The 25,716-nt window shown below is 36.7% G+C and overlaps 1 protein-coding gene across 1 annotated transcript in view; it reads left to right on the forward strand.

Annotated features, from left to right (window-relative positions):
- CADM2 (cell adhesion molecule 2) overlaps nucleotides 1–25,716 on the forward strand; it is a 645,157-nt gene that overhangs the window by 452,222 nt on the left and 167,219 nt on the right. Inside the window, exon 2 of the mRNA XM_035540482.1 lies at nucleotides 10,503–10,652. Within this exon, the coding sequence (XP_035396375.1) occupies nucleotides 10,503–10,652 (150 nt within the window). The remainder of the gene's footprint in view (nucleotides 1–10,502; nucleotides 10,653–25,716) is intronic.

A 25,716-nucleotide genomic window follows, 5' to 3' on the forward strand; every position in this document is an offset into this window, starting at 1 on the left:
TTTCATGATTATCACTGCATATGTGCCATTGCTGGCCAGATAAAATGTAACCAGTCACTCTAAAATGGGATTGATTGCTCCCTCCCTCCTTCCCCCTCTCAGAGCTCATTCGTTGAGCAACATTGTGACAGAAGCATTTTAAAATAAGAATCTTGTATAAAGACCTTTACCACCTTGTGTAAGAAAAAATAGCCACGTAACCGAATTGGACCTTTTGCTTTAAATTGCTGCTTACTCCTTTTGCCTGGCTTTTCTTCTGCGGAGACTTTCCACTGTGCAAGAGTATCCAAAGCAAAGAGTTTTATCCTTTTAACTACTTATTACAGGTAAGCAATTAATCAGAAGACAGAACACAGCATTTAGGCAGAGTACTGTCTCCAGATGGTATGTCGCAGTATGGTAGTCAGTTTTTAACGAAGGACCCCAAATCATGGTATTGAGCTAGCACTCTTGAGAACTGATTGTATTAACTCACTCTTGAGGCTGAAAATACAAAACTGAAATGTGAAACTGTGACATAGCAAAGATGAGTTGTATAGAGTACTTGGCCACTGTTTTGCCTGTATGATGGTTTTTTTGGGGGGGAAAGCCTAAACTGATAGAAGCTTTCCTCCATTCTCTGCAGAAGCTGCTTTTTTGAGTTGGACTAATATTGCTTGAATTTCGTATATATTCCTATTGAGAATACATTTTATGTTAAATTTCTAATCTATGTTAGTTCCATTACTCGTTGCAGAAATGGCATAATTAGCTTATGATCTTACTTTGCTTATGCTGGCATGCTTTACATTTCCAAATATGGATTTCACCTTGTCCATAAAGCCCCTTAAATATTCTTCTGTTTCTGAAAAACACTGAGCCCTGGCTCCAGTTCTGTCAGTAAAAGGCGTACCTGTGTGCTGAACCTGTCTGTAGGCAGTAGAACACGTTCATTCAAAGGCAAAGTCCTTGGCTGTGCTATCTGATTGCTTGTGTGAGAGGAAGGCACCCCAAGAACCCTGTACAGAGTGGTTGTTGGTCGGTCCTTAAAATTATGACAGGTCGCGTCTTTACAGCTCATTATTTTTCTTTTAAAATGGTGTGTCCAGAACTTCATTTCGTTTGTTACTCAGAGGAGAAGATTGAACAGATGAGTTATAATTGTAACAGGAGGTATTTGGGTACCAAGTCTGAGTGACTGTGTGAATAATGCGTGTGAAGTTGATAATGCTTGATACCAACAAAGGTCCTAGACAGACTTCTGTACCGTTTTGGTGTGTTAACTGGGAGTCAGTATGATGAAATTCCTGGCCTTGGGGAGAGGAAAGTACACAGTATGTTCTGAATCTGTACCTAGTGGTAGATTTGGTAGGGTTGAATGTGTAGGTATATTTGTCGCCATCGTAGCTACCTGTGTTTCTTCCATCACCCTATTATCTGGGTTCTGCATAATTTTTGTTTGTACATTTTCTTCATGGAACATTTATGTGAAGTAAGAAAGTGCCATTATTCTCATTTTACACGTTCAGAACTGAAATGTGAAGACACCGTGGCCCAGATCCTCAAAGAAATGAAGTACCTAGTTCCTTATTCTTTCTGTTAGAACTGGGTACCTACCTGCTTTTAGAGAAGAAGGGCTTTACAGTTTGCAGAGGCACAAAGAGTTGTGCATAGCTCTTCAAAGCAGAAAACAACACGAAGCTTTAAGCCGCATTTGCACTTATGAGAAGCAGAAGTTTCAGCAGTGTGCTGTCACAGTCATGGGAAGATGAAGTTCACTTTAATTATTTTGGGGTTTGTAACTTCCATCAGTAATTTGGAGTGGTGGAGGGAAATGCCTTTTTCCCTTTTCAAAAAATAAAAAACACTAGTTATTCTTCTCCATAAGCAAAGAATGCCATGGCAATAATCTGAGGAGAGTTAAAAATACTAGATGTTTATGCAAGGTTCCTAGGAAACAGCACTGTCTGTGTATATGCTTTTTGTTTCACTGTCTCTCTCTCTTTCTTTTTCCTGTTTATCTTTATGGAATAATTGTACTTAAATATGTAATTTTCTCACATTTATATCTGCAATCTGTTTCACTGTAATGGAAATGGAATCAATTATATCTCGAGTTAGCTGCTGTTGTAGAAACATATACCTGAAACATCGGGAGTGCAAGAAGTAACAAAGGCTTCCTCCTTGTTTATCGCTGTGTAACATAACTTCTGTAGTCTGAAATCAGTGGCTATCCCAGTGTGCTCTTGTCCTCTGGAATATTTTAGTAATTGCTTAAACATTTGAGAAAGCTGTACAACCTCGAATGCACAGTTTGGGGGTAACTTTTTTTTTTTTTCTGAATTGTTTCTTCTCTCTTTCCTAAACCTCTCATTGCATAGTAAGTTTCTGCAGTGTTCTCATTAACTCTAATTTTCTCTGCAAGTGGTTTTGTTACTGGAGCATGTCATAGTTACCAGAGCGCACACTTTTTTCCTCCTCTTTGTTTTGTTTCTCGTTTTAAAACACTGTTTCTTCAGTGAGCAAGCAATTTACAGGACACTCTTTCTGGGGATCAACTCTAAAATAAACAAGCAATCTAGATGTGGGACTAAATTAGCACTACTTAAGACGACAAATTAGGAAAAGCCTTTTGACCTAGTCAAAGACAAAGATGAATGTTTTTCTTACTTAATCTCTGCTATAGGCTGCCTGAGTGAAAATGAATAGAACTACAAACTTTATTTTTTCCCTCACATGTGCTGATAAACTTGATTTGCCTCACTGAGCCGATGCGCAGCTAGGTTTGCAGGAGGAGCTGAAGTCAACGGGCCAGAAGGTTGCTAACTCACTGCTGTCACCTCTTGTCCTCTCCCTCCTCTCTTTCCACACACGTTTCTTTTTAGGGCCTTCTGACAAATAGCGAAAGGAGTAGGCAAAGCGTGCTCTACTGATACTGTGAAGCTCATAATTTATAACATAATTGTTTCTTACAAAAACAGACCTCTGCAGAAACAGAATTAAAGAGAGAAATCTGTTTTCTCGGTGTTTATAGCCACCAAATCACATTTATAATTAGCCTGGTAAATTGATTAGAGTATATAACCTAACCATCAAACTGAAGTGTTGAACTCTTTAAAGAGCTTTCATTTTAATTGCAAAATGTACAAAAAAAAAAAAAAAACACCCCAGAACATAAACAAATAAGCGTGGGATGAACTCACAAGACAAATGTTTCCAAACTGGACCAAATAATGGTAATTATTCTGCCACCCATGGTCTTGTCACATACTGAGATAAAATCAGTTTTAAAATCTGTAAAAGCAGTTAAGCCATGATTTTGGAATAGAAGAAAAAGAAAAAACCTTTCTTGACTGGAAACAGCTTGTGGCTAATGAGATACAAACCTGTCAATTCTACTAGAAAGCAGTATTGGTCCTCCACACAGCACTGCAAAAGTAACCTGCGGTAGAACGTAATTAACTACAGCTCCATCTAGGCACAATAATTTTGCTAACAAAGCTTCCTATTACGAGAAGAGAGACTGGAATACAGCATGGTGACAGTGATATCTAGGTGTCTCTTTTGCAGTAATTCCATTACTTCAGTCAACTTAGTTAATGATAAAGCAAAAACTAAAATGCACTGAACTTATCTGAAAAGCTGTGTTCAGAAATGTATGTATAATTTACATGTTCTGTATTTTCTAGATGTTTATAAAGATAATGCCCCGTTAATACTCAGTATGTAGCATTTGAAGAGGGATTTCTGATTGGTCCAAAATAAAAGTTACGTGAAAGATGGTGTTCACTCAAGCCTACCCTGCTCCATCTTATCTTACCCGAGTTTACACACGACTCCCACCTTCCATTTCTTCAGCTAAACGGGGATAACTCCCGTATTCCTGGCACTGATCAGCCTCGTGATTTCTTCTACATCTGCTAAAATCTGGCAGGCAGCAAAACCCTGGGGCACCCATGGGTGCCTACTTGCAAGAGACCCCTGGCCTTTGCCAGCCTGATGTGCCATTATCATCTTGTAATCCCATATGATTATAAGTCTTTTTGTGTGTGCATCTCGCAAAGCAAGTCTCAGTACCTACCCCTAGTACAAGTACCAAGTACCAACATCTTTTCCATACCTTTAACCTGAAATAAGGAATGACTGTTGCCATTGCATGATGTGGTGCTGATTCCTAGGGTGGAGCAAAGCATCCCGACTGTGTGTGCTCAAGGAAGAGAAGGGCTGCCAGGTTGTTCTGGGAATGGAGGGGCCATCTGGCAAGAGACAAGTGAAAACTCATGGTTTGTTCAGCTAGCACAATGCAGACCGAAAGTCACTGTATCTGGGAAGTGCCTAATGCACTGATGAGTAGTGTGGGAAGTGCTTAGAGGTTTTCCACTGGAAGTTGAAATTTACTGTGTAATTAATTATTATTAAGTCATATGCTGTGTTCTTTATTCCTTTCTTCTCATGTGTATGAACATGCAGGGGTTTTGCTGGAGTAAAGAATATTTTAGTTCAGTATTTTTTTGCTATAAATATGAATATGGTTTTCTTACTGCTATCATCACTTTTGTTTTTTCAACAAGATAAAGTAAACATAATGCAAGAATTTATATTTGTGACATCAGCAAGTCCAACTTAGAAGTTCAAGACATATAGACAGATTTGGATTCATACCTGAAATTTGGAATTTCTCTTAAAATTCTTGGGAATCCACTCTGTCCTTTTTTTTTTTTTTACTTTTTGGCCCTGTCCAGAATTTGCACATCAAATATTTTAAATAAATTAGTTAATCCAGAAATAAAGATATTTGTTTTTAAAATTGTCTTTCATATTTTACAGGGGCTTCTCCCCATAGAAAGGAGTTACGTTTTGATGGGGGGAGTTGAAACAATCTCAAATCATTCATAGAATAAGGACGATTATAGAAGTTTTATTTAGCAGTATGTAAGTACAAAACAGAAGTTATGTGAGTTTTCAACAATACATGGAACAAAGTGCTACAAATTTTCATCTGTACATTAAAATGGAAGCATTGTAAAGTTAATTTCTTTTTAAAAAAACTGTTATGTGTAAGCAGATTTCTCTTTCCCGTATTAGCAACAGTATGAGATGAAATCAGATGAGACAGTGGAAATATACATATTAAAAAAAAAAAAAAAAAACAGTTCCCTTTTTAATTGAAATCTTTGCAAGTTGAGTAAGCATCATTTTTTTTTTTTTTTTAATGTAGACTGGTTGGCAAGGCATAGTTAAAATGGGTTGCCTGAGGTCATGTCAATAGTAGATTTAGGAATGTAAATCAGGTTTTGAAATCTCAGATTTCAGTTAGTTTCATGGGATTTGTCTCACTGCCATCATCAGCGTTAAAGGAAACATGAACATTAGTTTGCAGCTAGATTTTCCACCGTAACAGAAACTTCTATCATGTTCTGTTTTAAAACAAAGCTTCAATAAAAAAAAAATTTGAATATATTTATCAATATTGGACAAATTTAATACTTACATGATTTCATAAATTACAGTTATGTCTGGAAAAAGGTAACCATAATAATCTTTAAAATGTTTTGACTGCTGTACGACATTTGACTTGAAATAGCATGACATCTTGATTACTAACCAAAACTCATTCAAAACCAACCTTGTAAGCATTAAGCAGAGTAGAACTGTTTGGAAAAAAAATATATATATACATGATGAAAATGTAACAATAAATAGGAACTCTCCATTGAACAGTCACATTTCTGTGCATTTGCCTCACAGGGAAAAGCAGCTGGCACTGTACTACATAGAAGTTTTTCAAGTCTGTTTTTTAGAAACACCCTGGGAAACAAAATTTTTGCCAGTAAAGTTTGCCAATGCCACAACAACTGTGGATATACAAAATAATGAAGAGCACAGGTCACTGGGCTCAGAGATGCACGTTTCAGCGTGGTGAAGCATAAGGATTTACATCTAAGAACTATGGAAGGAGGTGGTAGAAACGGAATGGGGAGCAGTGTCTGAGGAAAAACAAAAAAAAATCCAGCGTCGAGGGAGAAAGACAGTCAAACGTGAGTCCTGGGCTGACACCAGGGCCAAGGGGACTCATGTAGGTACACAAACAAGCCCATGAATTGCTGGTACAGAAGTGGTGTCACCTTTGTATTTGTTGCTTCTGTGAATGCCGCACTGGGGTCTCCAGGTCTGGGATCCACACTTCAGAAAAACGATGAAAAATTGAAGAGGGCACAGAGAAGAACCACGGACTAATTAAAGGATTAGAAAAATGCAATTTCTAGAGCAAGACTTAGGAGCTCAATTTATTTAGCTTATCAAAGAGTAGGTTAATGGATGATATGATCACAGTCTCTAAGTACCGACGAAAGAAAGAGAAATTTGATAATAGAGGGCTCTTCAGAGCAGGGAAGAAGATGTAACAAGAGCCCGTAGATGCTAGGTGCTGCAGCGAGACAAATTCAGACTAGTGGAAAAATACTGTTTTCTCATTTAAACTGTAATGATTGTTACTCACTGAAATATGTTACCAACAGTGCCCCTGAGATTTCCAGTGCTAGACTTCTTAAAGGTGGAATGTTTTTGCTAAAGGACGTTGTCTTGTTCAACCTCTGCTCCCAGACTTAGGGAAGAAGTTAAGAAAGTTTAATGACTAAATTAAGAAGCATCTGTACTGGAGAACCACAGTGGTAAGTTCAAGGTCTTGAAATGATGATGAAAGCCGTGTTTCTTTTAACACATCAGTCCTGTTGAATCTGAATACGGTAGCCTCAATCTGGCAAGGCCTGCCTTATTCTTGAATGCTCATCACCAAGCATTCTTGATTTAATGGGATGGTTCACATGGATCAGAACCAGCATACTCAATGCTGGGAGTTATGAGTGCTTTTTTTGCAGTGGTAACAAGTTATCCTATGCAAGATGGTGATTTCCAAAACAAGTCCCTTGGGGTATGATGTTCTGATTCTAATTCGTGGCCTCCAGCCATGGGCTGGTGTGCTGCTGTGGAAGCATGCTGCCCCCGCAGCCTAATGGTGGTACCTAGAGCTGGCTGATAATACCTCGCCTGCTTCACTGATGGCAGAAGACTGTGCTTTTTTTTTTTTTTTTTTTTTCATCACACTGAGTAACTTGCACAGACTGGCAGCTTCTCTTGCATGCTTTGTGGCCATGTGCTACTTACCTATTTAACAGAAATAAGGCCTCTCCCACAAACTATTATCAGTCCCCCCAGGACCAGAGCCTCAGTGGCATAAAAGCACTTCTCTGATACTTTTAATGTTGTGTTAAATGGCCCAATGCTGATGCTTTCTAGAATGTTTATGTACCTGCTTATAGGCTTTTATAAGCTTTTTCTCTAGCCCCAAAGGTCCTACTTCAATAACCCAAGTGAGGTGCTGATACAAGCAAAAAAGTCATCGTGTAAAAGTTTTTTTTGTCTTAGTTTTCCCATCACTTACTAATAATTTTGGTCTTAGTAAGAGGTGTGCAGTATCTGTTCTTTTGTTCTTGCCTTTTCTATTTTTCCCTGTTCTACACAGACTTCGTTTCTTCCACTTGGGCTAATTTCCAGATCTAGTGGCTCGTTTTCTCTGCATCTCTTTCTCCACTGCAGGCTTCCTATGAAGCCATGTGCATCTTCTCCAGATCCATGTAGCTTCTGTATTGATAAGGGATAGAAGAAATTCTTTGGCTTGACTTCTATACGCTAGATTAATTCTCACTTCCAAAATATCAGCACTCAATATAGTGGTAAGAAGAAAGAAAGTTTTCTTGACCTCTTTCAGACCTAGGTACCCACAGTTTCCATTTAAGTGGTTGATCAGCATAGTTTACCTACTAACCACTGTTCTGATCAACAGGTCTGCGCCATTACCCTAATTAGCAAGTGGGAGATTGCGTATACACTGAGACCTTCATAATAAGAATTATAATATCAAAAAAGGAATTTAGGGTAATCCTGGGAAGATTTCCTAAATCACGTTAATAAGGCCCTAAATCATTACAATATTTTTTTTATTGGAGAATAGGAATGGAAGATAGTGTAAATCACAGATTTCACTGCGCTATTCTCTGGCACTAGGCTTAGTCTAATGCTTCTTATATGCAAAAAATATCTTAGCCCCCATAGCCTCTTATCCATAGCACATACTTTAGAAGGTTATTTCTTTGGTAAAATGCCTGTAATTTAGTGGAAGTAATAACAGGTTGTGTGCATTTTTTCTGGATTTTTAAAATTCTAATTTAAGCAATAAGCAATTTATGCAATATCTTGAGGTTCCTTGACACATTGGAGTTGAAAGAGGAGGAATGGAAGAAAATCACAAGTCTTTTCTGTTTTATTTTTTTTCCCAACCTTGTTTATGATTTTCTAACTCATCAAGCATTTCTCAATGTGTGGTTTTCAAGAAGCAGGGTTTGATTAATGAAGTGTCAGATACAGAGGATGTCAGAAGTATTTTGGCATTTATTATTTGCAGCATTTAAATTCACCACGGTATTTGCAGCATTCCATAGTTTTTATTTACTATATTTGTTATCCAGTTAATAGTAAATACCATCCTATAGTAAACATTAGTACATAGTAAATTTTGATCTTTAGATATCTACAGGAAGTTGATATTTATACAAAAAAGATACAATCTAGATTTTATTTTCCAGTACCAGTTATTCAGATTTGGCATTTTGAAGGGAATCTTTTTTTTTTTTCTTTTTTTTTTTTTTTTAAACCAATACATGGAAGTGTTTTTCTTTGAAATTACCAAAGAATCTTCTATTTCTATATTGAGATGACCTTTCCTTAGCACTGCTGAGAATTTAAGATTTTGTTCAGGTTATAAACATTTAGGCAGTAGAATAGTTGTTTGTTTGTTTGTTTGTTTTTTAATAGGGTGTTTATGGAGAGTGTCAGGTTACCTAAATGCCAATTGTTTATGTGATGTAGATAGTCATATACCAGGCCTAAGTCCATGAAAATTATTTTACATAGGGAAATGGATAGCTATCGAAACCTGGCTAGAATTAAATTTTTTGGCAATAACAGGTCAAATAGAAGTTTAGTTACCGATCCCTTATTTAGTAATTCCTTACTCTGGTCATCTGAAAACCTGTATACTAGATAATAGACTTTATCTTTTAACTTTTTTATATTGTGCCTTCTACACAGAAGGTCATGCCTCTGCTTCCACATAGCTGGGAACAACTCTGGTGAGAGCCAGTAAAACGGGATGTTTCTGTTGGGGTTTTATGCCAGATTTGTGATTTCCTTTTGGTGTAATTAGTGGCTATTGAAAAGAATTCCTCAAAAAAAAAAAGTTTCCTCAAAGTACTTATGTCTATGTTTGCTCCTGTAGGACTGTAGAGAGATTTTTCAATCCTGACGCATCCCACTTGAGTGTCAATCTTGGCATAATACTTCTTATGCTAGCAGCCCTACCTAACCTTGAGCACTTCTTGTGTTAATAGGACCTGTATAAAAGGAGGAGAAGTAAGAATCATATATTTGATTTAGCCTATTGTATTGTCTTTTACATTGTATCCTTGAATAAATTAAGTATATCTCCAGGTAATGATGTTTCTTGCTTATTATTGAGGACCTTTTCTTTCCCCACCCATGTTAAAAAAAAAAAAAAAAAAAGACATCCCATGTTTTTACTCTGCTCCCTTGTGATATTCTTGTCAGAATGTGTTCTACTGTTTGACAAGGTGTGCTATTTTCACAATACACAAAGCAAACACTTCAGTCTAACTATGCCATTGAAAACGCTTGTGATTCAAGAACCTGGATGGTAGTGCTCCTGTGCTGTGTAGAGGTATTTGGAAATCTTCCCAGTGACTTTTCAGCAAGCACTTAATGTGATTCATAATGCTCTGGGATAGACTCACAGATGCGAAAGAGAGCTACTATGCCATCTCTTCTATTTTCATATGCAGTCAGGTTATATTCCCTCGGCAGAGGATGTATCTTGTATTAGAATCACACTACGTTTGTTCTCCAATGACATTCCAAACCTGACAGGAAAAATGTCATCCTGACTGTTCTTCAAAAAGCATAAAACAAAACATGGAATCCAGGCTGCCCTGTCCCCCCTGTTTAAAAAGTGTTTGTAGATTTTTCAGTAATGCTTTCTAGAAGCTTTAAAATATATTGTCTGTATTGAGACATCTATATATGTCTGTACTGTGTGAGCAGTATCATGGACATCTGGGTTTCTATGTATGTCTGAGAAAACAAAGATTGCAGAATATTCCTTTGAAGCTAATTTGTATCATTCACAGAAAAAAAAAAATATAAGTAATATTATTTCTTAATTTGTCTGTTTCTCTGCTACAGAGAATAGATTGCTTATCTTTTTTTTTTTTTTTCTTTCCCAATTTATTGTACTATATTTCTTTGATTGAAATAGTTCATGTTGAATTCTGACTGTCACGTGTCGGAAGTTGCTGCAATAAATTCGGTTCTACAACTTTAATCCTTTTTTTTTTTTTTTCTTTTTCTCTTTCTATTCCCTTCTCCTTCCCTCCCGTCCCATCCCTCCTCAGGTAGCCAAGGGCAGTTTCCACTTACACAGAATGTCACGGTTGTTGAAGGGGGAACAGCAAATTTGACCTGCAGGGTCGATCAAAATGATAACACCTCCCTCCAGTGGTCAAATCCAGCTCAACAGACACTGTACTTTGATGACAAGAAAGGTAAATTATTTCCTGAACTCATGGTTCTGCAGCATTCTTTCCAAGAAATAATTGTTTGAAACAATTTCCATTTAGTGTATTTTAACGTATAACTATTTGCTAGGAATATAACCTTAAGCCATAATTACTATATAATGTTAAATAATCTGTTTTTTCATGGGTGGGTGTATTTCACTAAAGTGTTTCCTTTTGTGTAAAATTGCAAGTTATTATTAAGGGAAAATAATGATATATGAAATTCTTAGTGCAAACTGATTTAGAAAACATTGTTGCAAAATATCTTGGAAGAGCATTTATGGATGACATGTGGAGACGTTGTCCATAAACCCTGTAACTTGATTTTATTATTTTGTCTGTTTGTGTATATGTATATATAAAATCACTTGCTTCAGGTGTACTGGAACTTGTTTGATTGTTAGTGCAGTATGCAGTTGCCGTGGTAGAAATTCTTACTGTAACAGATAATCAAAATTAATTTTTGTTTTTAGTGCCCTGATTTTTCCAACTATGCAATGCACAGATTTTTTTAATCCTGGTTAATTTAGGAAAAAAAAATACAGGACAGTGTCCATACTTTACAAAAAGAAGGGCATTATCACTGCAGTACAGTATATTTCCAAGATTTTCATCCTCATCTGAAATGAAGAAGCATATTTTATATAATAGAATGTTAACGTAAAGGCAGCATTAGATACCATAAAGAAATTAAAAACTGAAATTAAAAGGAATTAAATTATTTGGCTTCAAAAATGCAAAAGTTTTGGTGTTGATTTCAGTAGCAAAAAAGTTCAACAACATTTAAAATTTAATTCTACTGCTTGAATTTATTCTGAAAGATGATGCATATTCTGGGACATATTTTAAAAAGTGCAGTTTCTCTTCTGCTTAAAATTAAAGAAGTGCTGTCCAAACACTTTGCTGAATGATTGCAACACTTTACAGCACCTTGCAGGACTTATAATGCTTTATAGATCTATGCACTTGAATGAAAGTAGAGTCTAAAACCTGTCATTTTAAACCTGCAGAAGCTGCAATCAAAATATGTGTGGTTTTTTTGCTATTAATATAATAGCTGAATAGAATCTCTTTATAGAGTTGAAGTGGTTCCTTTCTCTTTTATCTAATTTCCTGTAGCGCGTAATCATCTGATTTGCAATTTCTTTGAAATCATAAGTACCTTTTGAATGTAGACTTGAAGATGAGTGGTTTATAAGGTGCAAACTTTTGTGCCAGAAGTCTAGTCCTATAACCTTTACTTATATGGACACCTTTATTTTGTCTGTAATCATTAGTGATTGGTAAATAATGTCTGCAAAACTAAAAGCTGAGGTAACTTGTCTGTTGATAGACCACATCAATACTTGTAAAATCTATATTTTTTATGTGACATTTTAAAGGATGTTGAGAAGGATGGGGGGACTACAAATAGATTGATTTGAACTGTGTAGGCCTTTTGTTGTGAATTTAATTTTCTGTATACTTTAGCTAAATCTCTACTTCTACAAAGGATAGTTGATGTATTTTTTTTTAATATAATGAATTAAAGCAGAAGAATTTGAATGGCAAGCAGCATAGTAAGTACTTGATATTCCCCACAGAAAGTATGAGGAGCTGAAGCATGTAAATTTAAAGGACCACACTCTTTATTGAACTTCTAGCTTGTCCCAAGACCTTGAGGAATACTTGAGGATTCAAGCCATTCATTTGTAGAGGGATTACTGTATATCTATTAGACAGGAAAATGTCTGACATGATCAAGGAAAAGTTTAGGTCCTTCAATCAGAGGTATTTAGTCTTTCTTACATTGACAAAGCTTTACATTCTTTCTGTGTGACATTTCCAGGCTTGAGTATACCAAGGGGAGTGAGCCAAGTCCCACAAGGAAAATGAAAATGTTCTGCCATTTCTGAAAATAGTTAGAACATTCATTGGCAGGTTATTTTGTTTGTTTGTTTGTTGTTGTTTTTTTCCTGTGTCAATATGTATGTATTCTTAATGTATAAGAGATTTCCTTTACACAGTGATACTTGGTTTATTGAGCCAAAATGGGGAGAAATAGTTATGGGTCTGATCTTGATACTTTTGTCAGTAAATGATGGCAAATGGAACTGTAAAGGCTTCTTTATTCTTTTTTGCTTACCTACTTGTTTCAGCCAGCCATACAATTTGGCTATGAAAAGCAGCTTTCTACTAGATCCAGTCATTACTTTTAATTTATTGAGAGCAGTGCCTCAGTCAGGGTCTTCTTAAACCTGTCTCCTAGGGTTAACCAAAACCAATCTTGAGATCTTACTTTCCCCTTCAGCACTATGAAAATTGCTATTTAATAGCTATGTTTCTCAAACTGAAAATTCATGAAAACTGTTGAGTAGGAACCCAATGGTGTCGGGTTAAGTTCTGTATAGAAACAGAACCTCAGAGTAGCTCCACCAGTAGGCTATCCATTAGAGATGAGTAACTGTGGATATCACCACATTCTGAACAAAATCAGAATGATATACGTTTAGTTTTACATCCTTTCAATAAGTTATTTTCTCTAGATATACTCATAAAAATGACACACATAGAAATGACAGTAGAATTCTTTTATATCTGGAAGCATTAAAAAATCAGGATTTTTTTTTTCTTTTGCTCTATATTTTAATAATTATGAGAGATTCTTGTGCAAAGAAGGAAGTCCGGTAAACATCAAAAGAAGGTCCTAACTGCAGCAGTAGAAGAGGGAGATTACAGCTGTCAGTATACGGCAGAACAGGTGCCAAAAAATAGAGCAAACTATCCATGCAGTGAAAAGCTCTCCACCACTAGATTGTTCTTGGTGGGACTCCTTCATGTTTACTTCTTTCTCAAGCAAATCGGTTTCCCTGTCTTGCAAAAAACATTTTCTGACCAAAATAAAACTTACTGTATGCCAGCAAAGAGTAATTTATTTGGTCAGAGGGAGGGAAGGTCTGCTTCCAAGTCCCATGCCTTTCAACAAGGGTTTTTTTGTTAGTAACCATTTTATTCAAAATGGATTACGTATACTGTAAAAAGCATATTCATGTCATTTTGTGTTCTTTTGAACTGTGGTGCTATGATTGACTTTTGAAGTTGTCATATTCTTTTTCTTTTTTAGATGTTCTAGCTTAGTATGGAAATGCAGTGAGCCAACTACACTAATGCACATTGTTAACTACATGTTGTTAACTAACTCTTTTCCTTCTCCTCCCATTCTGTCATGCCTGCATGTTTCTGAGTACAGATTTTGCCCAGTTAGGAGGATGTTTTGTTGGAAAGGAACACCTCCTCCCACCCTCACAGCAATTTAATATTTATGAGGGAGTCAGGGACTATATTGAACTTGAGACATTTTTGGCACTTGGCCTATGTAGTCTTAAAATAATAAAAAAAAATGTAAATGATGAGTAGTAGAGTTTTCTTTCAGGAAAACTTTACTACAAATATAATGCATATAAAACCATAGTTCAGTGGTTGTTTCCAGGTCCTCATCACTTGAAGTACGTGAGTGATTTGCTATTTGTTTTAAGTTTAGACCTAAAATGTGCTCCTGTCATTGTGGTGATAGGAATGGAATTGGGTGAGGAGGGTGGTAGGGAGGAGAAACGCAATGTTTTCCTTTTCTTCTGCCTTTTCTGTATTTGTAGGCCACATCTTAGAAAAAGTGATAGTAGGCCAGGGCAAGTACTACTAAGTTGTTTGTTTGTTTGTTTGTTTGTTTTTCTAATCCTGGTTTACTTCTCATGGTGATTATTAGGTTGTATTAGAGATAGCCTTAGCAAAAAAAAAAAAAAAAAAAAAGTGACCTCTTGCTTGGTTAAACAGGGTACTGGAATACAAGAAAATGAGTGTCCATTAGCAGAGAGGATTGTGTGGGCTCCTTCAGTTTCACAGATTGTGTCTTTATTAGGATTTAAATATGTTCTTTTGGATAAAAAATAATGTGGAAGTCCTGAAAGAGCACATGCGTATCGTGCCTGCCATAGGAAAATACATTATAACTTTATTTTATTAGCTAAATGAGGTAAAACAGTAGCTTCCCTCCAATCTTATTTTTACACTCTAAAATGTATTGAAGCTGGAACTAACTTTGTCTTCATCATTATTTTAACACATAGAAGCTAAAATACATTGAAATACAAATGTCTGATCTTGTGGATTTGGTCTTAGTGATGACCTCCCCCCTGCATACCGTCTCTTTGTTGTTCTTTCTTGTACTTCTCTTTTCTGCTTCCTCTAACTGGTAATTTCAAGGGCATTGTGTTTCCATTTTATTTTTACTTTCATTTCACTTTCATTTAAAACATAAAATCTTGACATTAAAAAAAAAAGTATAAATTGATAATCAAGTCACGTAAGTAGATAAGTGGTCTTAATTTTTAAAAGAGTCAGGAGTCTTAGCATGACCCCCCCCAGTTTCCCACCTCTGGACAGAATTTTTAAGATTTGTCTTCCTGGAAAATATGAATTCACAGCTTACCCTGAGCAAGTCCGGATTCTTTAGAAACAAATGCAAATTGCATGCTACACATGAATCGAATTTTTTCCCTACACAATTTTCAATTAAAAAAAATAATTACCATAGAAACCTCCGTGCCACTTTATGCACCGAAGTACCTATAATTATATACCTGCCTTTGGAAGAAGCACAGTGTGCAAAAATGTAGAACTGGCAGATATGATATTAAATTAATATAGGTTATTTTATTTTAGCTTCTCTTGTGGTACTTCTTAAGGATTTAGAGTGAGCAATAAACACAGACAAAGATATAAATAGAGATGTATAACAAAAAGGTTGTAGCGTGGAAATATAGAGATGGCTGGTAAAGGGAAGACTTAAAAGAACTTAATCTTGCTGGAGCAGTTTTCATATTCCCTTTTGGTAGGGAATATAGATACATATGGAACAGGTTATTGAGTTGTAAAGCAGACGTACAACTGAACGATGGCTGTTGGTGCCAAAGTTGTTTAATCTCATCAGTATAGAAATGAGCAATCAGACTATAAAAATGATGAGAAATGGTTCCTGGTGTATACCTAACAGTTTTGCTCAGTCAGACAAATGATACTGTGATATACCTGCTCTTTACCTTAATGGGGAGTTTGCAAGTCTGTTGATGGTAAAACAAGTGCTGCGTTGACATTGATCATGATAACTTTGCCTCAGACCCACATGCCACATTTTGATGAGATACATGCCTGATGCTAATCGTAGATGGGTACATGCTTTCATCAAGTAGTAACAATTTCATGTCTTACTAAAACATTAGAAAGCATATTCCAACCTCAGGATTATTCGTCCCTCAGCAGCAGAGTATGTTCCTTTAGATGACCTTTGATTATGTTACATGTAAGAAGACTTGGCATTTATGTAACTCCCTATCATTTTGAAGGCTTTCAACGACACTGGTGTACTAGACAAGGGTTATGAGAGGGCACTGTACTTGCGGAGCTCCCCAGAGCTTCCCTGATAGGTGTGATGCCACGAGTGAATTTGTGGAAACACATTTGGGTATAGCAGCTGCTCATAAGGTTCAGCAGTTGTTCCCTCTCGGGGCTGGCGTTGTCTCTTTAGAACTTCTGTGTAAGTTTAGAGACAGGACATGTCTCTGATCAAAACATCATCCCTTTTGTCATGCCTTCCTCTAGTATCAACTCCATGAAGACAGCTCCTTGCCTCTTTTCTCTCTCAATATGAAGACATTTCTAGAGAGCCTCTGAAATTCACAGTGCACAAGGTGCAGGATTTTAGCTACAGGCCACGTGTCAGTTTAGGAGGTTCAGAGGACTTTAATTCTTACCATGGCACTGTCAAAACCAAATGGTGATAGAAGTGCTGTGCAGAAGGCTGGCATTTCCTGGCATTAAAGTCTTGTCTCTCTCATGTTGGAGTCATACTACTCCTTTTCAGTTAGCTGTATTTACCCATTGACTTGTTTTGTAGAAGCCAAATTCTGGGTGTTGAATTTAAGTGTAATCCGAATTTACACCACTCTGGGATGAGTCAGCCTCAGATACTGATCTACATAAACAAGCTGAGGCACTTGCAAAGAATCATTTGAGAATGTTTCTGATGGGAGGGGAAATGTTGAACTTTTTTCCTGAATGACATTTGACAATTCTAGTAAGTAGCTGAATTTTAGATGTAGGTATACATGTATACAAATAGTCCTCAAGAGAAGGGGTAGGCTAGACAAAAAAGCAAAGTCAAAGATGCAAAGAAAATAGTGTTTCTTTTTTTGCAATAGAGAGAAAAGTAGGAAATATATGCTTCAGATTAGATATGCAGACAGGGAGGCAGGCTGTGTTGTTGGGAGGACTGAGTGTTAGCAGTTGAGTAATGTGAAATGAAGTAGCAATGATGAATGGACTTAAGTCTTCACCTTCACACGCTCTGTTTCCTGTTACATAATTGAGTGCAGATGGCATCAGACAGCAGATGATGACCAAGCTGAATTCCATCTTAGGGTACACATAGAAATTAGAGATTCACAGTTTAATAGACCCACTCAGTGAGATAATACCGTGGAGTAAATCTATGGCAAAGAATGGAAATCAATGCAAAAAATATATAAATAAATAAACACAAAGAAATAAGCCATAACTGCAAAACAAAACAAAACAAAAAAACAAGAACACTATATAGTCAAATATCAAAGTATGACTTCATAGGTAGGTGTAAGGGTTGCAGAGGGAATGGATTTTCTTTCTTTTTTTTTTTTTTTTTCCCCTGAGCTGAATAACAATAGCTTTTAAATGCCTTACAACATTTGACAGGTTTTCAGGATTTAAAGTAAAAATTGTAGGAGACAGAAATCTGGTTCAGAGAAGGAAGAGCTCTTCACAGGGAGCTTTCCATGATGATCTTTTAGAATAGTTCTTCCAAGATCTGTAGTTGAGTTTAATTTTTTATGTTGGTCAGATCTGTCGATTTCACAGTTACACCATGCAACTATTATTAGTAAGTGTCTGGCCAGTTCTTATCTTGTATTGAGGACCATGGTATGACATGTAGAGAGGTATATTAACCTAGGTGAAAGCTTTCAGTTGCAATATTAGTTCTTATTAATGTGTTCTTATGCTTGCTCTGTCCACTGCAGTGGGGTGGGGGAAGAATTGGAAAGGCAAAACTGAGAAAAACTCATGGGTCAAGGTAAAGAACATTTTATAAGTGAAGGAAAAAGAAAGAAAAAGACAAATGATGCAGAGGCAATCACTCACTCCCTCCCACCAGCAGACCAATGACCACACACTCTCTGAGCAATGCCTGCCTTGCAAAACCTTCCCTGTTTTATCACTGGGGATGGCAGTATAAAGTATGGAGCCATCTCCCTGGTCAGTGCAGCTCAGCTGTCCTGGCTGCATCCCCTCCCAGCCTCTTGGCCACCCCCAGCCTGTTCCCTGGGGCAGGGCAGAGTGAGAAGCAGAGACAGCCTCAGCACTGGGCAAGCACTGCTCAGCATCAGCCAGAGCACTGGTGCATTACCAACACTGCTATGGTCACCAACCTAAAATGGAGCATCACACAGGCTGCTGTGAAGAAAATCATCTCCATCCCAACCAGACCAAGTGCGCTTTAGCTCTGAGCCATGCTTAGGCAGAAAGCTTAAACGATTTTGAGTAGTAGTTTCTTGGTACTTGGAGGGGGGGAAAAAGGTCTCTTTAGAGCTTTTGAGATCAAGAAGTGTCTCATTTGATTCTTGAAAACCAAGGTATCAAAAAAACAGCCACTTTTGAAAGTCAGAATGCTTTTTTTCATGCATCTTAAAAAAGATAACACGATAAAAGAGAGCAGGAGTCTGCTAAAATATCTTGGCAGTTATTTTCTTTATGAATATGAAAATTACATTTAAAATGTATTACAATGCATTAGAATATTATTTCATTGCAATAAATTAGTAGAACTGCTCCCACTTACAGCATTTATTTTTTCATTTCTTAGCAGTATTAAGGGAGTAAATGAGCATATTGTAGAGATGGTTAGAAAGTGTAGGAGTTTGCATTATATTGTGCTGAAGTGTGGGTACGTGCAGAAATTAAGTTTGCCAGCACTCAAGCTAAATGCAGAATGAAGCTGATGCAATGCATTGGAATGTGCTGAAGTAAAGCAGTAGTTGTGATGACGCTGCTAAGATTAATCTGTTATGAAGCTTCATGATACTCAGTCTGGTGGCTACTTTTGTTTTAAATGGTGAAGAATCTTCTAAGGAGTGAGAAATGACTTTTTTGAGGGAGGGTGGGAAGGGAGGCAAAATAAAAGTGTAAAGAGAAATTTCTTATACCTGACCTCTCTGCACTAGTTATTTGCGTGAATGATCAAAACTTCCTGGGGTCTCAGAAGAAAATGGACCTATTATAATATATTCTGAACCTGTTGTTTTCTTTCAGACAACTCTTAGAGGAAATGATAGTGAGGAACAATTACAGTGCAGAGAAGGGCAAGTGGGGGAATATGCTCATGATGATAGGCAGTGGATCCAGGAGCAGTAGAGCTCAACATTGTACGTCTTAAGGAACATGAAAGTAGGCAGAAAAAGACATTTTGTTTCTAATCGGGAGCACAGTGAACAGCATTCCTTAGGGAAAGCAGAGGGATTTTTTGTTTTGTTTTGTTTTAAGAAACTAGGTGACAGCAAGAGTACTGATTGTTATTTACAACATGTTCAGTACATTAGAGTCATAGGGATGAGAGAACTATCAAACAGATCAAAACCTGAATTTTTGTTGTTTAAGTGATAGTTAGATCCAAGAAAACTTTGGAGAAAAGAAAGAACTGACTTTGCAAAGAATAGCTGATACTTGTAGGCCTGACAAAAATGATGCTTCTCAAATGAAAACATAAGCAGCAGCAGAAAAAGCTGAAGCATGAGTATTTAGAAGTGGCATATCACATTATAAAGAAGTAAACACTGCTTCAGGATAAAAGTATAAAAACAAAATTAGAAGTGATCGACAATTATAGAACATTCAGATATGTACAGCATAGGAAGAAGCGATATGTTCCATATAAAAGTAAGGAAAAAATCCAAAACATGAATGTGTTCTTAACTTTGCATCTGTATGACAAAACTCTTATGAGGATAAAACAGAAACCCCTGAAAACAAGAGGGTCTGCATGGCACAGTCCCATGCCATCAAGAGACATTTAGCTAGCTAAGATGTTGCTGGTAGGTCTGTCCAGATTCCGCAGGGTTTGTCCAAACAAATTAGGCCAGCTGAAAAGAATATTTTAGTCACCACTCTGTAGCTTATAAACATGCATGTAGCTTAACACATTTAAAATTTAAGATTCCGCAACACATTGACTAGTGATACTGGAAACAATCAATCCAAAGGCTTTGAAACAGAAACTAAAATTGAATGCAATATAATCACAGCAACCATAGACTATCAGCGGGTGGTACAGTGAGTGCCATTCCAGCTGCTTTTAGAAGGGTTAACGTGGAGATTAACTATCAGTCAGCAACTGCTGAAAGAATAAAAACACAGCAGTTCAAGAGAAATGTAGTCCAAAAGAGTGATTCAACAACATATTTTAGTGAATTACCCAACTGGATGGAAAAAAAGTAAACAACTCAAAAGGATATGACTGAAGGTCAGTAACTACTATGTAGGAAGAAAGTAAAGGCATAAGAAAAGCATCTTCAATCAGCATTATACAAAAATTGCAATCTGGCTTAGTTACACCTGAGTCAAAACCTGTTACACCTGGATTCCAAACCAGTCCCAGAAGCTGGTTTGATAATGTAATTGTACCTATGTGCTTGAGACCTCCGCATTCTGAAATAACAGCTTCTCTGAAAAGCTGAAGGCTCTGGGCTTGCCAGATTGTATGTGATAGGCAAGTTCCCAAGCTACCTGTGATCCACGGTGGCAAGACCCTGCAATATTGTATTAGCAGTGCTTAAGAGTTTATTGGCTAAGGTAGATAACTTCTTTCTGGGTTAGAGCTAACTGGCATTCAAAGAGTGTGAAAGTCTCTGCATCATGTTTTTCTTCATTTCTATTTTCAGACTTAGTAAGGGAGAAGACAGCTTGGGTCTTTTTTCACTGGTAGCATGGATTTGCTTTTCTTTAACCTAAAAATGGAGAAGAAGCTACTAGTGGTTCACTTTAAGCCACTCTGTTTACAACATATTAATAGTCTGGACTATTTAATGTTTAAAGACTCAAGTAGAAAACTGTTCTTCTTTTAAATAATCACCATTAAAAAAAATAAGCCCTTGTAAGGTACCATGTGGTATGAAGGAATGAAATGGGAAATCATGATTTTGTTTATGATGAAGTGCTGTTTGGAGAGAAGAAAAAAAAAAAAAACAACTAAGTTTGTATCAACCTCCTTATATCACCAAAAAGAGAATGTCTTATTTAAATTTCCATCAAGAGTGGACATTGACATTCCATTGACAAATTAAAGATAACTTTTACCACATCTACCACATCTAACCCTAGATGCTATGAAGCCAATGCAAAATCCAGATGATTCAAGGCCAGGTTGGATCATGCTTTGGGCAGCCTGGTCTAGTGGAAGGTGTCTCTGCCCATTGGAACTAGATGGTCATTCAGAGCCCTTCCAACCCAAACTACTCTGATTCTATGATTTTTTTTTTATAGGAGAATTACACAATTAAGGTCATGCAAGCTAAGGATTTGCATGTATACAAATATGTAAACAAGAGTAGTAAATGTACACATTCATGGTGTCTGAACCTAAAAATATTTTCAGTTTCTGTGGTAGAAGTGAAGATCTACCAAGTGCAGCTCAATATGACAAGTGCTCGCCTCTCCACTCCCTTTCTGGCAGAAACTTGTTTAAGTTGACTTGTTTAACTTCCCTTCATGATTGTTTCAGCACATGAAGTGTAACAGATCATCATGTCCCAGATCTTTAAGGATGTGTGTGCAGAAAAGTAATTGCTGATAAGCTGTTGATATAGGGGTTCAATAACTCAGAGAGACTGTGTGATGTGCTGCTGTGAGCCTAAGAAAATAACTTTAAATTGAACAGAAACAAGAACAGAATCAACCTGAATGAGATTACCTTCAGAGGTATGTACTCTGGGTAATAAAAGAAGCTTGAGGAAACACAAAAAACAAAAGGCAATTGTTTAAATGGAGAAAGAAGGGGGAAAAAAAAGGAAAGAAAGAAAGAAAGAAGAAAGAAAGAAAAAGAAAAGAAACCAGCAAACTAATAGTGCGGTGTTCAAGACATGTTAATAAGTTAAAAAAAAAAAAAAACAAAAAAACACCTGTAACAGCTAATCTACAATAACTGACCGATAATGATTATCTATATAAATATTATTTGTCAGATATTACTAAGTGTTCAGAATGCTGTTTAACAATATAGAAAAATAACAAAGTTTTTGAAATTTAAAATGAATAACATATGAGTTAAGCGTATAGACTCTAACAGAAGTATTTTTTGGAAGAAAAAGGCAGATATGCATTTACATTATGGAGTCTGAGAAGAAAAAGAGTTTTTTTTGCACGTTGCAGCTGTGTTAATACTGTGGCTGCATCCCAAATGCCTCCCAGTTTGGAGAGATATGAGCAAACTGTGAAGATCAAGAGTTATCTTTTCCTTCCTTGCACCTCAATTTAGCTTTTGAAGCAAAGGCCCATTGATCAGTCTGATCAACCATTTTAAATGTAACCTGTCACAGGCTATTATTGTTTTATTTCTATCTGTACCTTTATTATCCTGTGGCAACCTAAGAGAATAACACTGTGTAACTACATCGACAGCTTAAATGTGTATTAAAAGGAAGCAAAAACATCTTAAATAGAGTTTCTGGTTATCTGAAATAACATTTACAGGAAAAAAATATATATATATAATGCCATCTTACTAGATCATTCTTCCCATACAGATTATCTGGTGGTGATTCAGTTTACGTCAGTGAACAAAAGCTTGGTTTAAAAAATATGCATCACAAGGTACAGTCCTAGCACATCTGTAGGTCTTTATTTTACTTCATGCAGGGCATATTCTCCCTTCTGTTATCTTTCAGACTTTTTTGGTCTATTTTGCAGTCTAAAAATAAAGTGGGTGTCATCTGTATTTTTCCTATCTTGAGTGAAATTATTATGTGTCTCAGTGCAAATCCCATCATTTCTATTTTCTTACCATGGTTGTGCTGCTTACTAACATAGAGGAAATAACCTGGCTGAATTGAAACCTGATAAATAAATATGTCAAACTTGATTGGACTTGCATGAAACTATATGTAATATGGATAAGTATTATATAGAACTAGTATTTCTAATGCTTGTAAATAGTATGAATAAGTGCAGACAAGATGTAAACCCTACCTTACTCAAATGAAGAAAAACTCCAGTGAGTTGCAAGGCAATTCATAGCATGTGACTATGGGGATAGGGTAGTACCCTTAAATCCTGTTTGCCTTAGTTACAGCTAAAATACGTTGTACCAGCTACTCAAACAGTAGAAAATTAAGCCTTGCATTATGTAAAAGAATCAAATAGTTTTAGTTTTGCTTGCTGTTTGAGCAATGAAATGGTGAACAATCTTAATAAATAATTGAATACATTTCATTCTATTAAAAATATATAAGAATAATTCAGTCTCTTAGTTGGTAAAGGTTGCTAAGGAGAATCACAGAACAGTCACATTCCATTTCTTTTAACAGCATGATATAAAGTTTTTGTATACAATTAGTGCAATGATCATCTGAAAATGAGGGATAGGGTCTGAGAAGTAAAGAATTGCCTCTGTAGAGTTGAACCATGGGGAATTTCTGGAAGATTTACAATTGTATTGGCTCATTGCTTAATCAGATGGCAGAAAGATGTTCTCAGTATGTATTCCTTTCTCTAGTGAAAGAGGTGATTAACCCATGCCAAACATTATCTTTAAAGACCTTTATTGTCCAAGTACCTAGCAAAATTTTATGTAGTCCCTATTTTGGTGCTGTACAGATGCACAGTATATTCCACTGATGTACTTGATAAGATATATTTTTGTTTATTTTTAATTTTTGAAGAATAGATGTTTATCTTTGTCACACCTTGTGAGGAAACTGGATGAGGGATGAAGACAGTGTAAGGACTATGACAGCAGAGCTCTTGGCAAGTCTAGTAGCAACACTCTAAATGTTGCTGTCTGTAGTTCTCTGCCCTGTCCCACTGCCAGGTGTTAGTTAAAGGCAATATGAAATCATCAGCAGAAGGGAACGTACTCTTTTGCCCTACAGGAAAATTTGCAGTTGGTCTCCTTCTGATTCTCTTCTTTTATTCTGGTTCTGCTGTGGGAGTGGTAATTTTCAGTGATGGGAATAGAATATGAGGCTATTTCCTAAATCACCACTGCTAATTCCATCAAAGCACTTATGCCACAATGCTTAGACTGCTACAGAATAACTCTTCTGTACAATCCTCTGGTCTACCTGGGGAACTCTACTGACAGTTCTGATTCCCTGGAAAAGTAGAAATGTCGACTTAAAAAGTCGAACTTGTATGTGCAGTAGTCAGGCTTTCTTAGCAACTGACTCATAGAATTTTCTCCTTATGAAGATAAGCCAGGATTGTGAATGGGTGTTTCTTCAGACTTGTTGAAGGCTTCAGTTTCCTCATATTAATAAAAAATAAATAAATAAAAAATTGCTTAGTATTTTGGTTTTTGAAGTGCACAGTGCCTTGATGCTGCCTGGTTAGTTTTTGCATTTCATGTTGTTGTTTTTTCTGCAGATGAGCTTCTGGCTTCTGTTAGGGTGGGGCCTATGGGAGTCACAGAAGGGACGATTTATTCCTTTTTTCTTCTTGTGACAGTGTCCAGTTTCATAACTGAAATTGTACTTGCACTCAACTGGAGGAATGACCTAAGAGCCAAGGCAAGTAGGAGCTTTGAAATTCCTCAGCCTGCTGTTCTGCTGAGTCAAGAGGCCAAGCACAATCTGTGGTCTTCTTTATTATGATACCTGTGTCAACCTCTGCGCAGTAGTTAGTTAGTAAAGCATTTAAGAAACTTCATGGGTTCTAGTTACTCATGTCTGCCAAGGATCCTCCCTATGTGTTTTGCAGGTAAATTTGTTCTTCACCAGTTGTAGTACAAATCATGTTACAAACAAATATCTGGGTTTCAAGCATGCCTGGTCCTTCAGCTGGTGGAGGAAACACATCTGAATTAACATCTGTAGAAGCCTGTGAAAAGGCAACATCTTTCGCAGTGAAGAACAGGAAGTATTTGTAAAAAGTACCAGATTTCTGTAGCCTCACCTTCTGTAAGAGGTATCCTTAGTCATCAAGAAATCTTGTTTTTGTTTGTCTTTCAAACATAGCTATGCATTCATGATCTGCTGAAGCTGTTGTGCATTAATAAGAAAATTTTCATTTCTTTTTAAAGCTAACCTACTTCTGAACCTAACTGAAGTCTGTGAAGTGAAGCCATTGTGTTTCTTTTAAGTAAAGCATTTATTTCAGTTAAGCTTTTTGTATATGAAATGGAAACTTTTTTTAAAACGAAAAAGTCCCATATTCATCCTGTCAGTGCAGTTAATTTTGCATTTAAAATAAAAAGTAGAAAATGAGAGTTTATTGAGTCAATTAATTAGTTTATTTTTCAATGAATAATATTGTTGACATAGAAGACATCAGCCCATCTGCACAGATTGCCTACAGAACATCATTGGTATTTTTGACTGTATTGCCTGGCTTCAATCTGAAAACAAAATTTAATTTAGATTTTGTTTTTATCCCCTTACATGGAGAGAACACACCCATGCCAGGTGTGGTATGTTTGAGCAGTGGAAAAGTCTGCTTCAAGAATCACATTTATATGTGAGAGTTTTATATGCAGTTGGCCTACAACTGTAAATTTCAGTCCCCCAAGAAGTAGGAGTGAGGCATGAACCACACTGAGGCACCACACAGCAAAATGCCATCAGAACAATCCATTTCTTAGCACTGCTCTTCCCATGATGATGCCACACAAAAATCCAGCAAGTGTTACCTTACTATCAGAGCAACAGCCAGTACTTGCAGAGCTCTAGAGCCCAAGAGCTGTGAGCTCAGTTCCCTGCTCCATCACAGGTTCATTGAGGTC

This window comes from Cygnus atratus, chromosome 1 (genome assembly GCF_013377495.2).
Source record: "Cygnus atratus isolate AKBS03 ecotype Queensland, Australia chromosome 1, CAtr_DNAZoo_HiC_assembly, whole genome shotgun sequence".
In the NCBI taxonomy this organism is placed as follows: domain Eukaryota; kingdom Metazoa; phylum Chordata; class Aves; order Anseriformes; family Anatidae; genus Cygnus; species Cygnus atratus.